This window comes from Centroberyx gerrardi, chromosome 13, assembly GCF_048128805.1.
Source record: "Centroberyx gerrardi isolate f3 chromosome 13, fCenGer3.hap1.cur.20231027, whole genome shotgun sequence".
Classification (NCBI taxonomy): Eukaryota; Metazoa; Chordata; class Actinopteri; order Beryciformes; family Berycidae; genus Centroberyx; species Centroberyx gerrardi.
The window spans coordinates 31,535,704-31,559,101 of record NC_136009.1 but is presented as its reverse complement, the minus strand read 5'-3'; the positions used below and the strand labels follow the sequence as shown (position 1 = coordinate 31,559,101).

General features: G+C 47.7%; 3 protein-coding genes across 3 annotated transcripts in view; all 3 read right to left on the bottom strand.

Moving 5' to 3' along the window:
- Nucleotides 1-2,353, bottom strand: part of LOC139922667 (protein disulfide-isomerase tmx3a-like) — an 11,567-nt gene extending 9,214 nt beyond the window's left edge. Inside the window, exons 1-4 of the mRNA XM_071913207.2 lie at nucleotides 2,320-2,353; nucleotides 1,993-2,071; nucleotides 1,544-1,586; nucleotides 1-100 (exon numbers count right to left, since the gene is read on the bottom strand). The exon at nucleotides 1-100 is cut by the window's left edge and continues 24 nt beyond it. Coding sequence (XP_071769308.2) covers nucleotides 1-100; nucleotides 1,544-1,586; nucleotides 1,993-2,071; nucleotides 2,320-2,353 — 256 coding nt within the window. The remainder of the gene's footprint in view (nucleotides 101-1,543; nucleotides 1,587-1,992; nucleotides 2,072-2,319) is intronic.
- A 1,162-nt stretch (nucleotides 2,354-3,515) lies between these two features.
- opn4.1 (opsin 4.1) lies at nucleotides 3,516-5,003 on the bottom strand. Its single transcript, XM_071913209.2, has one exon. It carries the CDS (start codon nucleotides 5,001-5,003, stop codon nucleotides 3,516-3,518), a length of 1,488 nt encoding a protein of 495 aa, XP_071769310.1.
- A 9,696-nt stretch (nucleotides 5,004-14,699) lies between these two features.
- Nucleotides 14,700-21,938, bottom strand: LOC144542147 (uncharacterized). The gene is made up of 7 exons (XM_078287814.1): nucleotides 21,696-21,938; nucleotides 18,870-19,464; nucleotides 18,722-18,785; nucleotides 18,004-18,183; nucleotides 17,599-17,732; nucleotides 17,379-17,502; nucleotides 14,700-15,782 (listed from the first exon to the last, which is right to left on the bottom strand). The coding sequence occupies exons 2-7, from the start codon at nucleotides 19,351-19,353 to the stop codon at nucleotides 15,590-15,592; spliced, it is 1,179 nt and encodes a 392-aa protein (XP_078143940.1). The 5' UTR covers nucleotides 19,354-19,464; nucleotides 21,696-21,938; the 3' UTR covers nucleotides 14,700-15,589.
- Between the last annotated feature and the right edge of the window lie 1,460 nt (nucleotides 21,939-23,398).

Below are 23,398 nucleotides of genomic sequence, written 5' to 3'. Positions count from 1 at the left end.
TTCCCACGCTGACCGGAGCTCCCAGACTCTTCAGCTCCGAGCCGATCTCATGCCAGACCCGATCCAGCTGCTTACAGAACGAACACCGGGGGGCGTAGAACTACAGAACATCACATGACATCACATGACAGAAGAACATCACATGACAGAATGACATGACAAAATAACATGACATGACATAAGATAACATGACATGACATGACAAAATAACATGACATGACATAACATAAAATAACATATTATTGACACCCATCACTGTATCCTCTACCAAAAGGTTGGCTGGTCTTCTCACTGGTATTTATCTACAAAGCCCTTACTGGTAAAATACCATCTTACCCAACTACATTACTGGACTGGACAGTGGTCTGGTTACACTCAGGTTCCTGAATGACTTCTGAACTCTGCAGAAGTGCTTTAGGTTTGTGCTCACATGGACTGAGCTACAGCACACTTTCAAATTACACTCTCTGATTCCCTTCGGCCAAAAAGAAACAAGATCTTAAGTCTTTCTAGAGCCCAGTGGAATTGTTTTTAACCAGAGGTCTGTTTTTGTCTTTTACGTTTCTTAATGCTTTTATTACATGATTGTTTTATTACATTTTATTTATTTAATTGTTTTATTATTTGTAATTTTTTAATTGTTAATTTTATGACATTTTTGTTCGTTTTTGTTCGTTTTTTATGTAATTCAGGTCTCTCTTGCAAATGAGATCTTGATCTCATTGGGATTTTACCTGAATAAATAAAGGTTGACAAACATGGTATGACATGACAACATATAACATATAACATGACATGATGTAACATATAATCTAACATGAGATGATATAACAGTGAACACACCATCTAAACCCCTTGGTAATTTAGCAAAACTGCACATTTCATTGTTTTCACGCAAAATACAAAAGTACATAAATCTTTTTTTCCAAACGCTACACAAAACTCTCCAATCTAACTCGACGCTCTCAAAAAGGTTCACACAGCTGTCTAAACTCTGAATATAGTACATCATCATGTTCATCAGCACTTCTGCCTGCTTACTGTCACACATAGAAAACGCGAAAATGTCAGATATGACATTGCCAAAATTGACAAACCTATGTAATGAAGCTGTGAAATATTACATTTTACACGATCTCTATCTCTAACATTGCGGGGAAAAGACGTTTTGCTCACTGTGAAGGAAAACTTTCTGATAAACGTGTTTTGTCATTATTCCTGTGTGGATATAGATGAATCTATGATCTAATACATGGCGTTGGTAGTTTTGATGTCAGTGTTTGGTTTCTATAAAGATGTGATCTGAAAAGAAAGCAGCACTTCATTTTAAAATGGAACTGGGCTGTTTTGCAAAATAAGAGTCTGTTTCAGTGGCTGTTAACTGTTCTGAGAGCGTGAACCTTAGTTTGGAGATATTTGTCTAATCATAAAAAACAAATTCTAGTCAAATTTTCTCACATAACTTCTATTGCAACAGAGTCACGGAAAGGACTGGCTCTAATATCAGCAATAATAACCTTGCATTAAATAAAGGTGTACATACTTTGATCAGCCATATTTCTTCTGGTTCCTTCATTTCCATAAAGCTGTAAAACAGATCAGACTGAAAACACCCAGAAAGGCTACAGCTGACTTACAGTGAGTTGTACGGAAGCGTAATGCATTCACTTGAGAATTTTTTTTTGCCATTTTTCTGAATTAACGATATAATTATCTCAGAAAAAATGCTGTTTTCTGAATGAACGAAAAACAGAAAAACAGAGCAGAATTATTTTTTTTCCATGAAAACTTTTGTCAGAATTCTGAGATAATTATCTCGTTCATTCAGAAAAACAGGGCACTTTTTTTTTTCTCAAGTGAATGCATTACGCTTCCGTAGAATTGCTAGATAAGTGTGTGGATTATATTTATACGGGTTATATTCTGAATTGATTGGACACATTGATGCTTGTACTAATAGCAGGTCTGGCCTTCCTCTTCATGCAGACTTACGTATCGTCCAGTTCCTCTACGAAGGCTGACGCTGCAGTCAGACTCAGCAGGACTGACAACACAAACACACAAGCATTTACTTTTATTTTCCTATGGCACTTTCTGCTTTGCTTAATGAAAAGTGCATCATGAATAAATAATAATAAATAATGATTCTCATGCTGCTTGTTATTCCACTGCTACAGAATCAGCTGAGCTCCTAACGGATTTAAATAGGATTTACACTAGTGATACTAATCAGCCAATAACTCAGCATGTGACACAAATAACTTGATGTCACTACTGTGCTTCTCACTACAAACTGGTAATGTATAATTCATTACATACCTGTAAATAGGAGGTTATTCTTTGTGTTGGACATGTCTGATGGATGTGCAGCCACAGCAGAGTCCAGCTGGACGGAGCAGAGGATTAGAGTTAATCTGCTGACACAGACTGCTGTATGCTAACAAGGATAATGAAGAGATGAAGAACTATCCACAGCTATACAGCAAACTGACAGCAGTGAGGAAGGAAATTCATAAATAAATAATAGGCCTACTGTTACTGATATTGGGAATCCTGCTTAATAAGAGCCTGAAGCTGTGATATAGAAAGCATGAGGTCCAAACAGATTAATTTATTTGTACCTTTATTGAAAAGTCAGCAAGGCCTAGACAGCAGAGAAACATTTTACTGATCTGGATTCAGCCCGTTAGGCAGGGGTTAAAGTGGGATTTGGCAGGTGGGGGAAGATAAGGGGGGTAAGATACATAATTGGTGGGGGGGGGGCAGAAAGAAAAGAAATTAAAACAAATTTCCTGCATTTCTACACCACCTAACCTCTTGGATTAAGTCAAGAAACAGCAACCCTGTATAATGTTAACCAAAAATGTAAAATTATGTTATATTACTAGATTTCAGCATTGAGGTGCGAGAGGAGAGGGAGAGACGCAGAAGAGATTACTCTGAGCAGCATGCATGGGAAGAAATTACAATATAATAGATTAGTGTATATTTCTCTCTATTCAGATGGTGTGAATAACTCTGCTGCACGGTGCTGCTCTGTCTCGTCTCGTGCGCTGTCAGTTATGAATTTGTTTTTCACCGCGTGAGAAAATGGACTTGTGACGTGAGAGCTGTGAAAAATGTCAATTGCGTGAGTCTCACGGTCAATGCGTGAGAGTTGGCAGCCCTGTGAACTCGCTTGACGTTATTATGTATGAAACTACCAATCAGATTTATTGACTTATTAATCGAAGGTGCCGGAACGCCCACTGTAACCCCTGCTGTTAGGTGACACATCCCATAGCTAGGCTATACACTGCAATCTCCTTATTTACATTATTGCTTTATGACTATGGTTGATCAATTGGCTCCTAGTGATATAAATAAATTAATAATATAGATCTAAAGAAAAGCAAAAACTTAATCCTATGATTAAGACCCTTAAACCCTATGATTGATGATTTCATCAATCATCAAAAACATAACATTTTAGCAGTGCATGCACATGGGAAGGTTTATCCAGGTATAGGTATCAGTTACAGAGGCAGCAGCAGAGCTTTGCCTTCAGACACAGCGCCCCCATCAGGAGAATCCGTGTCCGGTCCTGCAGGCTGGGTGCTGACGGAGGCCTTGGTGTCGCCTTTCTGTCCGGACGGCAGACTGCACTGGCTGGGGAGGGCGGTGTCGGCGGAGATGTCAGTGGACACCCGGCGGGTGAAGGGCATCGATCCGACACTGGAGCCGTCGGCTTCGCTCTCCGTCCAGCAGGACTCGCTGTCCGAGGCCGAGGAGAGTCGGCTCTTCCCCCAGCGGCCGTTGGCTCGAGACCCGGCGCCCATCCCGACTCCCAGGGAGCACTGGCTGGTCAGGGTGGTTCGCCGAGAAGAGGCGCTGCTGGAGCTGTAGGAGGAGCGCAGGTCCTTCTCCTGAACTCGCAGCAACGAGCGTAGCATCGGCACGTAGCGGCCTATGGCAGCCCGGTATTTGGGGTGCGTGATGGCGTAGATGATGGGGTTGTGAATAGCAGAGGCCTTGGCAATGACGGCAGGAACTGAGTTCATGTAGGGAGTGAGCAGGTTTGCGTAGCCTGCCGTGGCTGTTAGTGCCACCACTGAGTAAGGCGACCAGGAGATGATGAACAGCAGGATCACTCCCAGAGCCACTTTGGCCAATCGCCACTCGCTGCGAAGACGCTCGTACGCCTTGTGGGTTTCTCCGCAGTCCAGCTGTTCGACCTCTCGGCCCGCCCGCCGGACGGCACGAAATATGGCAAGGTAGCAGCCACCGATCACGCCCAGAGGGATGAAGAAAACAAAAGCGAATAAGAGGATGGTGTAGGCGCGTACAGCAGAGGTGAAGCTCATGTAGTCCCAGCTGCAGGACGTCTGGAGGCCTTCAGGGACGTAGGCGCTCCAGCCGAAGAAGGGAGGCAAGCTCCAGCTCAGAGAGTAGAGCCAGACGGACATTAGCACCACCGTGACTCGCCGGCGACTCATCCCGCCCAGCAGGACCAGCGGACGCGTGATGACCAGGCACCGATCCGCCGCAATGGCTGTCAGGGTCATCATGGAGCAGATCCCGAAAAGCGCACCGCAGAAGGCGTACAGCTCGCAGGCAAGCTCTCCGAACACCCAGCGCCGGTGCAGACTGGCGATGAAGAAGACAGGTGATTGGGTGAGAGACATGAGGAAGTCGGCGACGGCCAGGTTGACGACCAAGAGGTTGCTGGGTGAGCGCAGAGTGCGGCTGCGACAGAAGACGTAGACGACCAAGGCGTTTCCCAACATCCCTGTGACTCCCACCACGAGGATGACCGAGCCGATGATGTAGTGAGCGTGGTGCGGGACGTCCACCGTGGGGAAGAGGCGCAGAGGCTCCAGGTGAGGGCCGGGGGTGGGGTCGTGGTGGGGCAGGTGGAGGAGCTTCGACGTCCTGGCGTGCTGATGGTCGTTCAGGAAAACAGTGCAGTTACGGTCTCCTGGCGGGCAGAAAGCCGCCTTCCTGGTTGGATGGTGGTGATTCATCTCAACACCTCTTTAAACCAGCTGACAGATGAAGTGATGCCGACAGCAGCGACTCGTTTCCGTCTGCCACGAGCTCTTTGTTGTCGACCGAAACCAGAGAGGAGACTGAAGCTAAACTCTGTCTGTTTCCTCTGTGAACTCGACTGTGCAGCACTATATAGTAGGCCGATCAATAAATTCAGGGCTGGTATTGAGCAGACCTCAGACTGCTCTACTTCCGTTCTGCCCACTGCAAAATCAACACGTGTCATGCAGTACAGAAGACAAGCACCACTGACCTACTTATTGCAGACAAACCTACAGGTCTACTAATGTTCTGTTATTGCAATTCAGAAGTATCCTGGTTCAGGTAACGTTGTTCTTCCGACAGAAAGACTCCGGCGTGTCGGCCTCCTGGTTTGAGGGTCACCAGAGTTTATCGTTTGGATCTTGACTGATCTTGCGGTTCAGTTTTTTCCCACTTGCTTTATCTTGATGCAAAGCTAATGAGATCACAGTGAAAAGATAAACTCATCATGACCAACAGGCTAGCTAAATGTAACTGCTATGGTTTGTAGGACACGACCTGCAGACCCAAATGATGATAGCTTCACCTGGCAGAGGGCCATATTATACACAGAAACTGATAATTTGACAAATATAGAAGGTTTTCAGGTGAAGTATCCCCCCCTCTGGCGGCCATATTGGAGGTCCTCAGCTCTGTGAACAGCTGATTGTGTTGCTAGTAGACCATCTGGTCAGCTAACATCACTATCTTGTTAACACATCTGATTAGCACACTAGTTAACGTAGCTAGTAGCAGCTAGCGTTAGCATGTTCACATTAACATCAGTGTGTTTGCTGGCTAGTTAGCTAGCTAACAGTTTGTTCAGGTTAACTGAGCTGACTCTTCTCAAGCTACAACTCAGAGTGTTTTGGAGTAGAGACTAGGGCTAAAGACAAGACAGTTTACTGTGTCACAGGAACCAAATCCACCTTATCACACTATTCACTTTTACTGAGAACGTTACTGAATGGATCTACAGCCACACCACAACAAGCTGACTCAGCTGCTCTCTGCTTCTAGCTGCTTCTACAGATTTACACTTTATTAACTAACACACAGTTCTACAGATTTACACTTTATTAACTAACACAGTTCTCCATGTTCCTCCAGCTGGTTGGTAGTAGGTTGGTGATGAAACTGTAAAACCTACAAATGAATCTCATGTTGAGAACATGGAGGATGGGAACATCTAAATGTTGCATGGTAGAGTTGCGCATAAATAGGTTTTAATTCCAAACTTTATATGGTCATGTTACTCCACCTGTTATCCCAGTTCAGTTAAAAACATTTTTTATAGACAAGCTTTTATATTTGGCTGTTTTAGTTATCTCTAACCTTTTTTAAATTGATGTCATTTTTATTGATTATCTTATTATTAAGCAATTTTAAAGTAGGAAAAGCGCAGAAATTGCTGTAGAAATAAAGTTTATTATTATTAATAAGATCTAAGCAGTGTTAAAACTGTCCATCAGTGTGAGTTTATTGGTTGGTTATGTAGAGCAGACAGATATTGACCAGAACAACCGGTTCCTCTTACTGCGTCAGAACCGACGTCATTCAGCCAGAAAGCAACTTTTTGTTCCCATAATGCTTAGGGAATCAATCACTAGAGAGCTTTCTGACCGATCAGTCAATCAATGCAGCAGCAAGGTGAGAACGAAGAGCAGAGCAGACTGTTGCCATGACAACAGGCAACCAACCGCAGGACAGACGTTTATTCATCCATCATCCACCTTGAATCTCATATTGGGTTTTGTTTTGCCTCTGATGAGTTGAACCAGTGACAGATGTGGTATTTGACATGATATTATTTCTTCAGACGCTCCATTGGTGTGATGGTGAATTATTTTGTCTCTTCATTTCAGTCTGTCTGAACAGCGTCGGTCCAGGATGTCGGCCTCCTGGGTGAGGAGCCGGTAGGTCGGGGGGGTGTGTGTGTGTGGACCGGTTCTGGACCTCCAGCGCCGCTTCAGCACCAGTCCGCTTCCCATCCCTGCAAAACCACGGACAACATGAGAGCAGCCTGCAGGCTCAGAGCGCAAAACAAAACACAAACACACAAGTTAGAGTAGGGGCCCGTACTACGAAGCAAGTTCAACAAAGTCAGGGTATGTTTGAGTTAACCCAGGATTTACCTGTCAGCTATGAGCGCGTTCACATGAAAGAGGCGGGGTTTGTAACAAATAGCCAATCACATGCAACATGGACAGATCCAGATCAGACTATTAGGATAAGATAAGATGAAACTATTGATCCCCGTGGGGAAATTAGATAGTTGTGCAGCAAAAGTAATATGATTCAGCGGGGAAAAGGACATAGAATATAAGCGCAAAACTATAAAAATAAGTAATAGCCTAAAAATAGGCGAAAATAATAAAATAGGCTAATCAAACAATAAAAGTCATAAACAATAGACCTAATTATAGGATGATATAAGCCCTAATATTTCCTGCTGACATTTTCAACATGGGTATCGGAAAGAAATGGATAGCTACTAACATTGGGTTCTTCTCTCAAGAAGAATAAATTCTTATAATGAATAACTGTCAGCATTACAAAACATAACCGCAAAAAGTAAAAGTTATTTCTGCTTCCAAGGCTAGAGAGGATTACTGGAGGAACTGCCCCGTCATTAGGACACAGTGGGCATATTTCTCATTAATAAAATAGTTTGTGGACACATTGAGGCTGTAAAAAGATTTTCTATTCATAAAGTCGGTCTCTTGTTCTTCAGGGCTGCGGTAATGGAATATGAAACAGCCGACATTGAACCAAACACTGTTGGAAACAAATTAAATAAAGTCAGCGCAATTAATATATGCAACAGTAACTTTAATCCATCAGTAATATGGTCAATTAAGTAGCCTACCTGCTATATCTCCGATATAATAAGTTATCATGGAAAACAACGTGATTCTACTGGTCTGTAAACACGTCGCCCTGAACAGCACTTCTTACTGTCTGTTCATTCAAAAATAACAGTTTTCAGTTTTTTATTGTGATTTTCATTTGTATATTTGTCCATATCGGGATCCTGTAGGAATGGTGACTCCCTGTTTCCAGAGAGCTGATTGGTCAGGAGGCCTTTCATACGTTTTGATCGGTTACCCTGAACTGAAGCTGCTCCGGAGCAGGTTAGCCGTGCAGCATCAGTTACCATGGTGATCTACCCCGGTTAAAAGTGAACCACCTTCGTGAGACCGAAAAGCCAGGGTTAAACCTGAAGCTAGCTCGCTAACCCCAAATCCTGCTTCGTAGTGCAGGCCCTAGATCTGCTGCAACACAACACACGGTTCAACATCATGTTTACCTCAGCTGACGTGTGCAGTGTGACAGTCAGAAATAAGCCTGCTGTGCTTTTGGAACATTGTTTAGTTGCAGTGACAGATTATGTCACTGGGTGGCGCTCCTTGTTTTACTGAGACAAAGTTACAGCAACATACTGAGTTCTACTCCGAGTCTGTCTTCTGACCAGTAGCTTTAAGTCTCTTCAGGAACGACTTGGTATGTTTTACAGACATAACCTGTTACTGCAACTAAGCTGTTGTAAAGCACAGTAGGCCTGTTTCTGACCGTTACAGCAGGAAGCATTCAGATCTGCATAAAAGCACCAAAACTGGTTTAAATGTACAGTATGTAGACCAGTTTACATATAAACCATTTTTAGTGTTTTTACATAAATCTTAATGATAACTGTACATTTAGAATAATAGTTTTATACTCACGGTGTTAAAGAAGCAACTTTATCTTTATGGAGGAGAATGATTGACACATGGATTGACGTCCACCAAACTACAGTAAAATGTGTCTAAACTAACACAATGTTCGGTATAGCTGTAAAATAGATCAGGTTCAGCTGTGTATTAAAGTCCAAGTTCAGTGAGACAGACACTATACTGTCATGACAAAACTGAAATAGTTTTGTGGATACTCAGGAACGTCGCATGCTATTGACAGGAGATTTTGTGTCGTTCAGACTGGGATTCAAACCAAAGGAAGCTGCTGCAGGTTTGATGTGTCGGATCGAATCAGCAGACTGAAGAGGGAACGGAGGGAACCTGCACTGCTAAACACCAAAAGACAAACAGAAACAGAAACCTCTTCTCATGGCATTTATTAATCCAGGCTCTGCTCCAAAAATGTGCAAAAAGTGCAAATGCAACTTCCAACAGCCAAAAGTTTTGATATGACAGCAGGTTCCCTCTTCTTTCCCTCATGTTGTTCTAACAGCATGTTGGCAGTTTAACAGCTGCAGTTCATTTTAAATCCACAGGGAGGCGGTGTGGCACCGCTGCTTCAACGGAGCAGACAGCTCAATATGAAAGGAAGAATCAGCAGAAAGGATGAACATCCTGCTCGGCTGAGCTTGGCTGATGGTTTACTGACGTAGAAGTAAAAGTACCGGTGTAAAAATCTACTCACATGAATTTAAAAAGTAGCGAGTAGGTTTGACTGCTGAAGTTCCCTTGAGCAAGACACTGAACACCTGCCTGACCTGCAGCACCAGAGGAAGGAAAGACAGGTTCCTCCTTAAGGGTAACTTCGGTATATTTCAACCTGGACCCTATTTCCCAACTTTTTGTGTGTAAGTGACTAAAGGGGACAACAATTTTTGAAACGCCTTTCGCTTGATTCGGTCTGTGTGTAACTTCCTGCAACAACTCAACTCTCGTGAGACTCTCGCGAGAGTTGGTTACACACAGACCGGATCAAGCGAAAGGTAAAGAAAATCGTTTAATTTCTCTGTAGGGTCCTTTCCATAATGTTGTCAGACACTTATAATAACAATCTGAGCCTGTCAGTAAAACAAGAACTTTTAGTGGACGAACATTGACGGTGAGATTTGTCCCGTCGGATTACATCGCAGCTCGTTTCACGGCTGCCGGCTGAAGCGATCTCGCTCAATACTGGACCAATTTAAAAAATTGTTGTCCCCTTTAGTCACTTACACACAAAAAGTTGGGAAAATAGGGTCCAGGTTGAAAAATACTGAAGTTACCCTTTAAGGATCAACATAATAAACATCAAAAACCTGATAGTGTGTACTGACCTGATACAGTGACCGGGCTCGGGAAGAGCAGCTCCGCTTCACTGAGGTCTTCCTGTCCGGTCTTCCTGTCCGATGGTCCGGTCTTCCTGTCCGGTCTTCCTGTCCGATGGTCCGGTCTTCCTGTCCGGTCTTCCTGTCCGATGGTCCGGTCTTCCTGTCCGGTCTTCCTGTCAGATGGTCCGGTCTTCCTGTCAGATGGTCCGGTCTTCCTGTCCGGTCTTCCTGTCCGATGGTCCGGTCTTCCTGTCAGATGGTCCGGTCTTCCTGTCCGGTCTTCCTGTCAGATGGTCCGGTCTTCCTGTCCGGTCTTCCTGTCAGATGGTCCGGTCTTCCTGTCAGATGGTCCGGTCTTCCTGTCCGGTCTTCCTGTCCGATGGTCCGGTCTTCCTGTCCGGTCTTCCTGTCCGGTCTTCCTGTCCGGTCTTCCTGTCCGGTCTTCCTGTCCGATGGTCCGGTCTTCCTGTCCGATGGCCCGGTCTTCCTGTCCGGTCTTCCTGTCAGATGGTCCGGTCTTCCTGTCCGGTCTTCCTGTCAGATGGTCCAGTCTTTCTGTCCGGTCTTCCTGTCAAATGGTCCGGTCTTCCTGTCCGGTCTTCCTGTCCGATGGTCCGGTCTTCCTGTCAGATGGTCCGGTCTTCCTGTCAGATGGTCCGGTCTTCCTGTCCGGTCTTCCTGTCAGATGGTCCGGTCTTCCTGTCCGGTCTTCCTGTCAGATGGTCCGGTCTTCCTGTCCGGTCTTCCTGTCAGATGGTCCGGTCTTCCTGTCAGATGGTCCGGTCTTCCTGTCCGGTCTTCCTGTCAGATGGTCCGGTCTTCCTGTCAAATGGTCCGGTCTTCCTGTCCGGTCTTCCTGTCCGATGGTCCGGTCTTCCTGTCAGATGGTCCGGTCTTCCTGTCAGATAGTCCGGTCTTCCTGTCCGGTCTTCCTGTCAGATGGTCCGGTCTTCCTGTCCGGTCTTCCTGTCAGATGGTCCGGTCTTCCTGTCCGGTCTTCCTGTCAGATGGTCCGGTCTTCCTGTCAGATGGTCCGGTCTTCCTGTCCGGTCTTCCTGTCAGATGGTCCGGTCTTCCTGTCCGGTCTTCCTGTCCGATGGTCCAGTCTTCCTGTCAGATGGTCCGGTCTTCCTGTCCGGTCTTCCTGTCCGGTCTTCCTGTCCGGTCTTCCTGTCCGGTCTTCCTGTCAGATGGTCCGGTCTTCCTGTCCGGTCTTCCTGTCAGATGGTCCGGTCTTCCTGTCCGGTCTTCCTGTCAGATGGTCCGGTCTTCCTGTCAGATGGTCCGGTCTTCCTGTCCGGTCTTCCTGTCCGATGGTCCGGTCTTCCTGTCAGATGGTCCGGTCTTCCTGTCCGGTCTTCCTGTCAGATGGTCCGGTCTTCCTGTCCGGTCTTCCTGTCAGATGGTCCGGTCTTCCTGTCCGGTCTTCCTGTCAGATGGTCCGGTCTTCCTGTCCGATGGTCCGGTCTTCCTGTCCGGTCTTCCTGTCCGATGGTCCGGTCTTCCTGTCCGGTCTTCCTGTCCGATGGTCCAGTCTTCCTGTCCGATGGTCCGGTCTTCCTGTCAGATGGTCCGGTCTTTCTGTCCGGTCTTCCTGTCAGATGGTCCGGTCTTCCTGTCCGGTCTTCCTGTCCGATGGTCCGGTCTTCCTGTCCGGTCTTCCTGTCAGATGGTCCGGTCTTCCTGTCAGATGGTCCGGTCTTCCTGTCAGATGGTCCGGTCTTCCTGTCCGGTCTTCCTGTCCGATGGTCCGGTCTTCCTGTCCGGTCTTCCTGTCCGATGGTCCGGTCTTCCTGTCCGGTCTTCCTGTCCGGTCTTCCTGTCCGATGGTCCGGTCTTCCTGTCCGGTCTTCCTGTCAGATGGTCCGGTCTTCCTGTCAGATGGTCCGGTCTTCCTGTCCGGTCTTCCTGTCCGATGGTCCGGTCTTCCTGTCAGATGGTCCGGTCTTCCTGTCCGGTCTTCCTGTCAGATGGTCCGGTCTTCCTGTCCGGTCTTCCTGTCCGGTCTTCCTGTCAGATGGTCCGGTCTTCCTGTCAGATGGTCCGGTCTTCCTGTCCGGTCTTCCTGTCCGATGGTCCGGTCTTCCTGTCCGGTCTTCCTGTCCGATGGTCCGGTCTTCCTGTCCGGTCTTCCTGTCCGGTCTTCCTGTCCGGTCTTCCTGTCCGGTCTTCCTGTCCGGTCTTCCTGTCCGATGGTCCGGTCTTCCTGTCCGATGGCCCGGTCTTCCTGTCCGGTCTTCCTGTCAGATGGTCCGGTCTTCCTGTCCGGTCTTCCTGTCAGATGGTCCAGTCTTTCTGTCCGGTCTTCCTGTCAAATGGTCCGGTCTTCCTGTCCGGTCTTCCTGTCCGATGGTCCGGTCTTCCTGTCAGATGGTCCGGTCTTCCTGTCCGGTCTTCCTGTCAGATGGTCCGGTCTTCCTGTCAGATGGTCCGGTCTTCCTGTCCGGTCTTCCTGTCCGATGGTCCGGTCTTCCTGTCAGATGGTCCGGTCTTCCTGTCCGGTCTTCCTGTCAGATGGTCCGGTCTTCCTGTCCGGTCTTCCTGTCAGATGGTCCGGTCTTCCTGTCCGGTCTTCCTGTCAGATGGTCCGGTCTTCCTGTCCGATGGTCCGGTCTTCCTGTCCGGTCTTCCTGTCCGATGGTCCGGTCTTCCTGTCCGGTCTTCCTGTCCAATGGTCCAGTCTTCCTGTCCGATGGTCCGGTCTTCCTGTCAGATGGTCCGGTCTTTCTGTCCGGTCTTCCTGTCAGATGGTCCGGTCTTCCTGTCCGGTCTTCCTGTCCGATGGTCCGGTCTTCCTGTCCGGTCTTCCTGTCAGATGGTCCGGTCTTCCTGTCCGGTCTTCCTGTCAGATGGTCCGGTCTTCCTGTCAGATGGTCCGGTCTTCCTGTCCGGTCTTCCTGTCCGATGGTCCGGTCTTCCTGTCCGATGGTCCGGTCTTCCTGTCCGGTCTTCCTGTCCGGTCTTCCTGTCCGATGGTCCGGTCTTCCTGTCCGGTCTTCCTGTCCGATGGTCCGGTCTTCCTGTCCGGTCTTCCTGTCAGATGGTCCGGTCTTCCTGTCAGATGGTCCGGTCTTCCTGTCCGGTCTTCCTGTCAGATGGTCCGGTCTTCCTGTCCGGTCTTCCTGTCAGATGGTCCGGTCTTCCTGTCCGGTCTTCCTGTCAGATGGTTCGGTCTTTCTGTCCGGTCTTCCTGTCAGATGGTCCGGTCTTCCTGTCCGGTCTTCCTGTCAGATGGTCCGGTCTTCCTGTCAGATGGTCCGGTCTTCCTGTCCGGTCTTCCTGTCAGATGGTCCGGTCTTCCTGTCAGATGGTCCGGTCTTCCTGTCCGGTCTTCCTGTCTGATGGTCCAGTCTTCCTGTCAGATGGTCCGGTCTTCCTGTCCGGTCTTCCTGTCCGGTCTTCCTGTCAGATGATCCGGTCTTCCTGTCCGGTCTTCCTGTCATATGGTCCAGTCTTCCTGTCCGGTCTTCCTGTCAGATGGTCCGGTCTTCCTGTCCGATGGTCCGGTCTTTCTGTCCGGTCTTCCTGTCCGATGGTCCGGTCTTCCTGTTCTGCTTTTTCTCCATTATAAAGATAAAAAGTGATGTGGGCTCACTGCTGCACGGCTGTACCGCTTCTCAGCAGCCTTATGTATACTCTACAGTATATTATATGTTATACAGTATGGTATATATTATATATTATATATTATATATAATATAGTATATTATATATTAGAGCCTTGCTGGTTCTCCTCAGCAGTCGCTCCACCTGCTGCAGTCTGACTTCAGGATCTGCAGCCTGATCCACCTGCAGTCCTGGAGACAGACCGGTGACAGAGTCTAGTAGTACTATGAGTAGTATTAAATACTACTACTACATATATATATATATATATATATATATATGTACATACAATACATACATACATACTACTACTTAAGCTACTACTGTCGAAGTCAGCTACTCAGTAAGATCTAACACCGCTACGCTTCCTCCGGACACTCCTGCTGACAGACGGAGGCGGCGGGCAGGAGAAGCTCAGATGGTGATGATGATGATGATGATGATGATGATGATGATGATGGTGATGATGATGGTGATCCTCCTCTGGTCTTCTGATCTGCTGACGGTCAGACTGGACCGGTCGAAGCAGCTTTCAGCAGCTCAGGCCCGTCTGACTCTGCAGTCAAACTGAGCGAACAGAGGAAAGCAGATTATAATCCAACATCAGAGCTTTACATTCAGTTTAATAACCTGTTTCAAGCCTCTTCATTTTTTACAATGTTATTACCATGCTGATTATAATAATTATAATGTACTCAGTGTGTAGTAATTCAGCACTTCACCTTTAAGTGGATTCAAGACTTTTCAAGGCCTTGGTTTCAATGATATGATTTAGTGTGAAGAGTTTTCCAGGAGTCTGCTGTCTTCAGCTTCAGATGATTCTCACAAACAGGCTAACCCCCCCCCCCCCCCCCCCCGATTAGCCCCCGAAGGTGGGCTAATCAGCTTGTGGAGGATTGTGGGTGGGATCTGCTGTCCTGCTGGTTGATCCGGTTCAGCATGACGACTGGCAGCAAGATGAAGATGAATAATGACGTTTTAACACCAGCTGTTTAGTAAACAAATTATGTTTTATTCAGATTTTGGCAGTAAAAACATTTTATTCAGTTATCAGTATGAAGTCCAGAGAGCTGAAACACACACACACACACACACACACACACACACACACACACACACACACACACACACACACACTCCACTCAGCCCAGTATGCCTGGCAGGAGGAACTGGAAAAAGTTATTGGTGAAAAAGATGTCTGTGTTGCTCTGCTGCCCTGTTGCCACGGCAACCCGACCAGAAGAAACAGTAACCAGTACAGACTGTGTTGTACTGTCAGCTTCCAGTAGAAACCAGTACAGACTGTGTTGTACTGTCAGCTTCCAGTAGAAACCAGTACAGACTGTGTTGTACTGTCAGCTCCCAGTAGAAACCAGTACAGACTGTGCTGTACTGTCAGCTCCAGTAGAAACCAGTACAGACTGTGCTGTACTGTCAGCTCCCAGTAGAAACCAGTACAGACTGTGCTGTACTGTCAGCTCCCAGTAGAAACCAGTACAGACTGTGCTGTACTGTCAGCTCCAGTAGAAACCAGTACAGACTGTGTTGTAGTCAGCTCCAGTAAACCAGTAGAGACTGTGTTGTACTGTCAGCTCCAGTAGAAACCAGTACAGACTGTGTTGTACTGTCAGCTCCAGTAGAAACCAGTACAGACTGTGTTGTACTGTCAGCTCCAGTAGAAACCAGTACAGACTGTGTTGTACTGTCAGCTCCAGTAGAAACCAGTACAGACTGTGTTGTACTGTCAGCTCCAGTAGAAACCAGTACAGACTGTGTTGTACTGTCAGCTCCAGTAGAAACCAGTACAGACTGTGTTGTACTGTCAGCTCCCAGTAGAAACCAGTACAGACTGTGTTGTAGTCAGCTCCCAGTAGAAACCAGTAGCAGGTTTTAACCCGTCTTGTCATCAGGAGCAGGGGCAGAGCTCCGCTGCCCCGCGGCATGCTGGGAGGAGGCGTGGTGCTTGCGGATGTGGCGCAGCAACAGCTGGCGGTCTGGACTGGAATACTGACACTGTTGGCATGGAAACGCCTCACCGGTGTGATGTCGGCGAGCGTGAAGGTCCAAACTCTTCTTCTGAATACTGCAACACACAGCAGAGGGGTGTGGGTGTGTGTGTGTGTGTGTGTGTGTGTGAGTGTGTGTGTGTGTGTGTGTGTGTGTGTGTGTGAGTGAGTGTGTGTGTGTGTGTGTGTGTTAGTGCTGTGACATTGATAATCGATAAATTATCGAACACATTCATTGATTGCCATATTCGAACATCAAAGGGAACGTTCAATATTGGCTATCCAGTTGTATTGCCTACTTTGATCCCTGACCTCTGACCTCTGACCTCTGACCTCCACACTGACCCTGTCTGTGCGTCTCCGTTCATTTCAATTCATTTTCAATGAGACTGTCTGTTGTCCGGGCAACGCTGATGACGCGTCCGTCTCCGTCAGATTTGACGGACAGAAAGTTCAACCCGGTTCAACCCCCCCGACCGGCCGCACCGATCCGCCAGACAACTGACAGAATTACTGACGGAATTACTGACGGATAGATTTCTGTCTGTTGGGCTGAGGAACGTTGACCTGTTCGCCGCCATTAAAAAAAAAGTTTTTCTAAACGGACCAATCGTCTGTCCAGAAAACTTTCTGTCAGTTTTGACTGACAGAAAGTTTTCTGACAGAAATCTGACGGAGACGGATGCATCAATGGACAGACACAACAGACAGACACGACAGACAGACACACAGCCTAATAAGTCAGGAAAAGTTGCCAAGTAAGCAAACTGCTGTTTCTGTTAGTTTGAATGTTATTCAGGTCTCTGCAGGTCTCAGAAACTGAATTTAATCCTTTTTAATAAAACTTTTAAGAGGTTTTATTTCCACTCCGAGCCGTCCGACCGTCAGTTTGTTCTGAAGAATAATACGGTTCCACGGTTCCACGGTTCCTACAGTATGCCAACACAGACACACGCTAATTACTGGCTATAATAAATCACAATTAATATACAGATGATTTTTTAGAAATTCAAACAAGTAATTAGCTTAAGCGATCGGTAGCGTGGGACCTTTAGTAATATCTAACAGCCACAGGAACCACGACAACATCAGCAGACGTGTCCCAGGGAGGTTCTCCTCCACCGGTCAGACAGCCCAGCTCCCCCCTCTCTCACCCCCCTCCCTCTCACCCCCCCCCCCCCCCCCCCCCCCCCCACCCCCCTCCCTCTCACCCCCCCCCCCCTCTCTCACCCCCCCTCACCCCCCTCCCTCTCACCCCCCCCCCTCTCTCACCCCCCTCCCTCTCACTTCACAACAGTGAAACTATTCACTGTTTAGTCTCTCTGTCAAAACCTTGACTGTATCGCCCTCTAGTGGACACACCCAGTGTAACACTAGAGATACATTAACGTTATTGATTTTAAAAAATATATAATAAAATATCGATAATTATCAATTTTATATGTATTTCATATTTAACTTGTAATTTTTGGTCAATGTCACAGTCCTAGTGTGTGTTTGTGTGTGTCTGTGTGTCTCTGTGTGTTTGTGTGTGTGTGTCTATGTGTTTGTGTGTGTGTGTGTGTCTCTATGTGTTTGTGTGTGTGTGTGTGTGTGTGTCTCGATGTGTTTGTGTGTGTGTGTGTGTGTCTCGATGTGTTTGTGTGTGTGTGTGTGTGTGTGTGTGTGTGTACCTGCTGTAGCAGCAGTACTGGCAGCAGTAGGGTTTCTCCTGGCTGTGTGTCCTGGAGTGTCTGAGCAGAGAGCTGCGGTCGATGGAGGCGTACGAACACTCAGGACATCTGTAGGGTTTCTCTCCTGCACACACACACACACACGCACGGATCATTACTCTCAGCTCAGAGGGTGTGTGTGTGTGTGTGTGTGACCTCTGACCCCTGCCCCCTGACCCACCGGTGTGTGTGCGGAGGTGCTGCAGCAGCGAGGCCTTCAGTCTGGTGCTGTAGCTGCAGGTGGGACAGCGGAAGGGTTTCTCTCCTCGGTGGATTCCCATGTGGCGCCGCAGCGTCAGCTTGGTGGACAACTTCCTGCGGAGGAAACATCACAGCGGCGCTCGCTAACGGCACACACACTTTTCAACGGGAGGCGGGAGGAAAGGCAGAAGCTGCGTTCAGAACGGCTCACTCCTTCACTCACTGTTCCCTCTGCGGTTTGTCACGTGGTGAACGGCCGACCGATTCGGACACAACATTAAACATCATCGCTTCAAAAAAAAAAAAAAAAAAAAACACACACACACAAATACACTAAGAAGACGATGCACACAGGGTTTGTGGGTAATGAAGTCCTCATGGTTACCTGTGACACAACGGGCAGCAGAAGTCTGTCTTCTCTCCGGCGGCCACAGACTGCTTCTCCTCTCCCTCCTTCTCTTCTTCTTCTTCCTCCTTTCTTGCTCTTTTCTTCTTCATGCCTCTGGCCCCGCGCCGCCCCCCCCCACTGCTCTCCAGTGAACCAGACTCTGCTCTACTGGTTTCACTGGAAACCAACACAAACATGCCTCATTATAGACATATGGATTATTATAGAAACACTGAATATTATAGAGGTGTGGATTATTGCAGAGATACAGATAATATTACCACACAGACACTGACTATCCACAGAGAGGCAGATCAATATGGACCTTCTTCCTGTTTGCATCCACGATCCCACAGAGGGCTTCAAGATATTTTGGAGATATTTTGGGGACATTTCTGAGATATTTTTGACCCATTTCTGAGATATTTTGGATATATTTTGTAAATATTTTGGGGACATTTTGGAGATAATTTCGACATACTTTAGAGATATTTCTGGGATTTTGGAGACATTTTGGGGATCTTTAGAGGACAATTTGGAGACATTTTAGTGATATTTTGCAGATATTTTGGTGATATTTCAGGGATTTCTTGTCCACCCTGACAGAAATAAAATTCTTGGAGAAACAGTGAATAGTATTTTGTTTTGCAGAAAGATGGTCCAATTTAAAGGTATTGAATATCAGGTATTGAAACACTATCAGTTTGTCTCCTACCTGTCCAGTTCTGACCGGTTTCCACTGCTGCCCTTCTGTCTGACCAGTCTGTCCCTGGATCTGTCTGATGGGAGTGAATTATTATTAATATTATTATTATCGTTATCGTCATTATTATCACTAATCCTGCAGATGAAGGCGGTCTGACCTCTGTAGCCGCAGTGTCTGCGCTGAACGCAGCCTTCATGTTTGAGTTGGTGAGCGTCGCGTGACGCGGCGCTCCTGAACGTCCGCAGGCAGTCCCGGCAGCTGAACGGCCTGGACGCCTTCTTCTTCTTCTCCTCTTTCTGCTCCTCCTTCCTCCTCCTCTTCCTCCTGCAGCGGCTCCTCCAGTGCGGCTCCATCTCCTCCCAGCCGTCGGCCCTCCAGCCGCACCGCGGGCAGCCGAAGCCGCCCTCGGCGCGGTGCGATCTGACGTGGGCGTGCAGCAGCCGTCTGGACGGGAAGGTCAAAGGGCACAGGAGGCACGGCAGGCGCCGCCTCCTCGGCGCCGTCCCGCTCTCCTTCGGGGCGGCGGGCGGCGGCCGCGCGGAGTCGGGCGCCGCGCCGCGCGGGAACGGCCGGGGGGCGGGAGGCCTGGAGGCGGAGATACGACACAGTCCCAGGGTCATGAGGTGGGCGGACTGCGCCATCTCCTCCTGGGTGGCGGGGGGGGAGGCGGGACAGGACAGATCAACAGAACCCCCCTTCAGAGGGAAGATGCTGGACTCCTCCTCCTCCTCCTCCTCAAACAGCGTGCTCACCTGCGGGGCAGAGCTCAGTTAACTGAAGCATTACTCAAAAATATTAATATATCAAAATCAAAACAGACTTTCAGCTTCCTAAAGCAGCTTCCATCTTTCCTCCAGTGCAGCAACAGCAAGTCATTTTCTCCACTGAAGTTTCAAAAACTAAGCAGAGCATCACAAGCAAATACAGAAAGACGACGGAGTTACACCCTGATTCTGAAGTCAAGTTTCTATTCAAATGGATTAAAAACAGCTGCAGTTCATCCTGTAGCTGTTGGACCCACAGACAGTACTGTCTGTAGCTGTTGGACCCACAGACAGTACTGTCTGTAGCTGTTGGACCCACAGACAGTACTGTCTGTAGCTGTTGGACCCACAGACAGTATTGTCTGTAGCTGTCAGTTGAAGCAGCGAGCTCCGCTGCTAATAATGAGTCCAAACTGTTTGTCAGAATATCTCCATATCTCCATCACAGGTGTGTGCGACCTGCAGCTGTCTCACCTCACAGGTGTGTGCGACCTGCAGCTGTCTCACCTGACAGGTGTGTGCGACCTGCAGCTGTCTCACCTCACAGGTGTGTGCGACCTGCAGCTGTCTCACCTCACAGGTGTGTGCGACCTGCAGCTGTCTCACCTCACAGGTGTGTGCGACCTGCAGCTGTCTCACCTCACAGGTGTGTGCGACCTGCAGCTGTCTCACCTCACAGGTGTGTGCGACCTGCAGCTGTCTCACCTCACAGGTGTGTGCGACCTGCAGCTGTCTCACCTCACAGGTGTGTGCGACCTGCAGCTGTCTCACCTCACAGGTGTGTGCGACCTGCAGCTGTCTCACCTCACAGGTGTGTGCGACCTGCAGCGCTGCGTCCCCGCTGCAGCTCAGGCTGATGTTGGGCAGCATGCCGCACATGTGCAGCAGGAAGGGCATGCGGTCCAGCGAGTCCTCGTCGCTGCGCTCCGACTCGCCGCTCGGCTCCAGACGGTAAGGAGAGCCGCCGCCTCCCGCCCCCGCCGGGCGGGGCGGGGGGGCGGGGGGCGGCGGAGGGGGGGGGTGGTCCTCCTCCAGGTGGGCGCTGATGCCGCTCTTCAGGCCGCAGGTGAACTGGCACAGCCTGCAGCGGTAAACCTCCACCAGGAAGGCCTCCACCAGGCCGGCGGCGGGCGCGGCGAGCCCCCCCACCGAGCCGCAGTACAGCCGGGAACACACGCTCGCCCCCCCCCGGCCCCCCCGGCCCCCCCGGCCCCCCCCAGCTGCAGCGTCACTGGGCTGATGTCCTGGTACTGCTGCAGCAGGCGCACGCTCATGCTGCCTCACCTGCTGCACACACACATCCTGCTCTACCTCTCTCTCTCTCTCTGCTCTACCTCTCTACCTCGCTCTACCTCTCTCTCTCTCTCTGCTCTACCTCTCTACCTCGCTCTACCTCTCTCTCTCTCTGCTCTACCTCTCTCTCTACCTCGCTCTACCTCTCTCTCTCTGCTCTACCTCTCTCTCTGCTCTACCTCTCTCTCTCTCTGCTCTACCTCTCTCTCTGCTCTACCTCTCTCTCTCTGCTCTACCTCTCTCTCTGCTCTACCTCTCTCTCTACCTCGCTCTACCTCTCTCTCTCTGCTCTACCTCTCTCTCTGCTCTACCTCTCTCTCTCTCTGCTCTACCTCTCTCTCTCTGCTCTACCTCTCTCTCTGCTCTACCTCTCTCTCTACCTCGCTCTACCTCTCTCTCTCTGCTCTACCTCTCTCTCTGCTCTACCTCTCTCTCTGCTCTACCTCTCTCTCTCTCTGCTCTACCTCTCTCTCTGCTCTACCTCTCTCTCTCTCTGCTCTACCTCTCTCTCTCTGCTCTACCTCTCTCTCTCTGCTCTACCTCTCTCTCTCTCTGCTCTACCTCTCTCTACCTCGCTCTACCTCTGTCTCTCTCTCTGCTCTACCTCTCTCTCTCTGCTCTACCTCTCTCTCTACCTCTCTCTCTCTGCTCTACCTCTCTCTCTCTGCTCTACCTCTCTCTCTCTGCTCTCTTTCAAATTCAAATTAGCTTTATTATCATGAAATACAAAGATACTTATTGCCAAAGCAACATGCTCAAATACAAATGAAAATGATAACGACAGTACTGACAAGAAACAATTAACAAATCCTTCCATTACTAAATAATCATTAAAACTATTGATCTGATGAGTGTGTTTAGGCTTTCATCGTTTCACTTAACTCTCTCTCTCTCTCTCTCTTACATGGCACTCAGTGAGCTCTGACCTTTGACCTCTTGTTAAGTCTTCTGCTGTTGACTCACTGAAGTTCTGCCCGGCATGAAACGTGACGCGGCTAACGTTAGCATGCTAACAGCTCTGACCGCCGGTCGTTTCCAGCAGACAGTCCTGCGGTTTAACGGAGCTGTTTAGTCATAATGACGTCACTTTAGCTTTAAAATAAGCGCGGTATAAATACAGTTATGTCAGGTGGCTAACGTTAGCCTGCTAGCTGCTCGATAATCCAGAGTTTAACGTCACAAAACTTCAGGTTGTATTCCAAACAAAGTCCGTTAAAAGAGCCGAGACGGCGGAACGTTCCAGAAGCTGTCGCGATATTTCAGATACCGCAGTTCTACAGCTGGATTACTAAAGCATTAACTCTGTTGGTTGTTTGTTGCACTCTGAACAAGCTGCTGTTTACTTCCGCATCTTCTTCTTCTTCTCACGGTGTCTTCCGGTTGATGTACCGCCACCTGCCGTTTGTTTTGAGTTTTACGGCCCAGTGTTCATCCACAGCAGGAGGAGAAAACACAGACCTCCGCCATGTCTGATGACCACCTTTTGGTGATAAGCCACGCCCCCTTTTGGCCAATCGACATGAAAAGTGAATCAGTTCTTACTCGGCCCATAACCAACCGTAATACCAAGTTTTGTGTAAATCCGTGTCCAACTGTTAGAGAGATCCTGCTGACAGACAGACGGACGGACAGACACACAGACGCAGGTGAAAACATGAATAAAAAGACTGATGAAAATAAATAAAAATACAAACATTACATACGTACATTAAAAAGCCGAAAGGAGTTAACAGGATATTATTCCGGAATTTTAATTTTATAATACAGACAGTGGACTGCTGTTTTCTTTTTTTTTTTCTTTTTTTTTGAGGTTCTGGATCTTTACTGTTTCCATTCTGTGAGACTTTCTACTTCTCCTCCTCTACATTTATCTGCCGGCTGAGTCACCAGTTACTTTGCAGAATAAGGTTTTACATTCCAAACTACAGAAGCATATTGCATTCACCAAAGAAAATAAATCGGAGATGATTTCTCGTCATTATGAGTTCCATATCTCATAATTATGACTTAATCTCTCATAATTACGCCTTCAAAATAAAAGCGCACGATTTTAAACATGTAGAAATACTGTTTTAAACCAATTACCTTGTATTTAATCGTCAAATTCAGAATGAGCACTCATATTAATGTTTGATGTCATAATAATGAAAAATGCCATAATGTGTTATTTTTAACCATAAACGCTGCATAGGGCTATATTACACTTTCTGACATTTTCTGACTATTGGACACTGTACAGTTCACCTTTCATTGCTGCACAGGTTCTACGTCAAAACACTGAACTTTCACTACACACTAACATTTAGGTCCAAGTGATCACTCGTAGTAATATATGCAGCGTTTATAGTTAAAAATGCTTCTGTACAAAACATACGATGAGCTCATAAAATATGTTTCATTGTTAGAGTTTAAACTCCAACAGTATCTGGAGCAGTTAGACAACATTAAAATACTTCTGACAGGTTCATGCTTCAATAATTTAACTCTCTGACAGAATGACGACTTTTACTTTGATACGTCAGAACATTTTACTGATAATACTTCTAGACTTTACTGAAGGAAACTTTGGAATGCAGAACTTTCACTTTTAATGACGTATTTTTCCATCATGGTTTTGATACTTTTACTG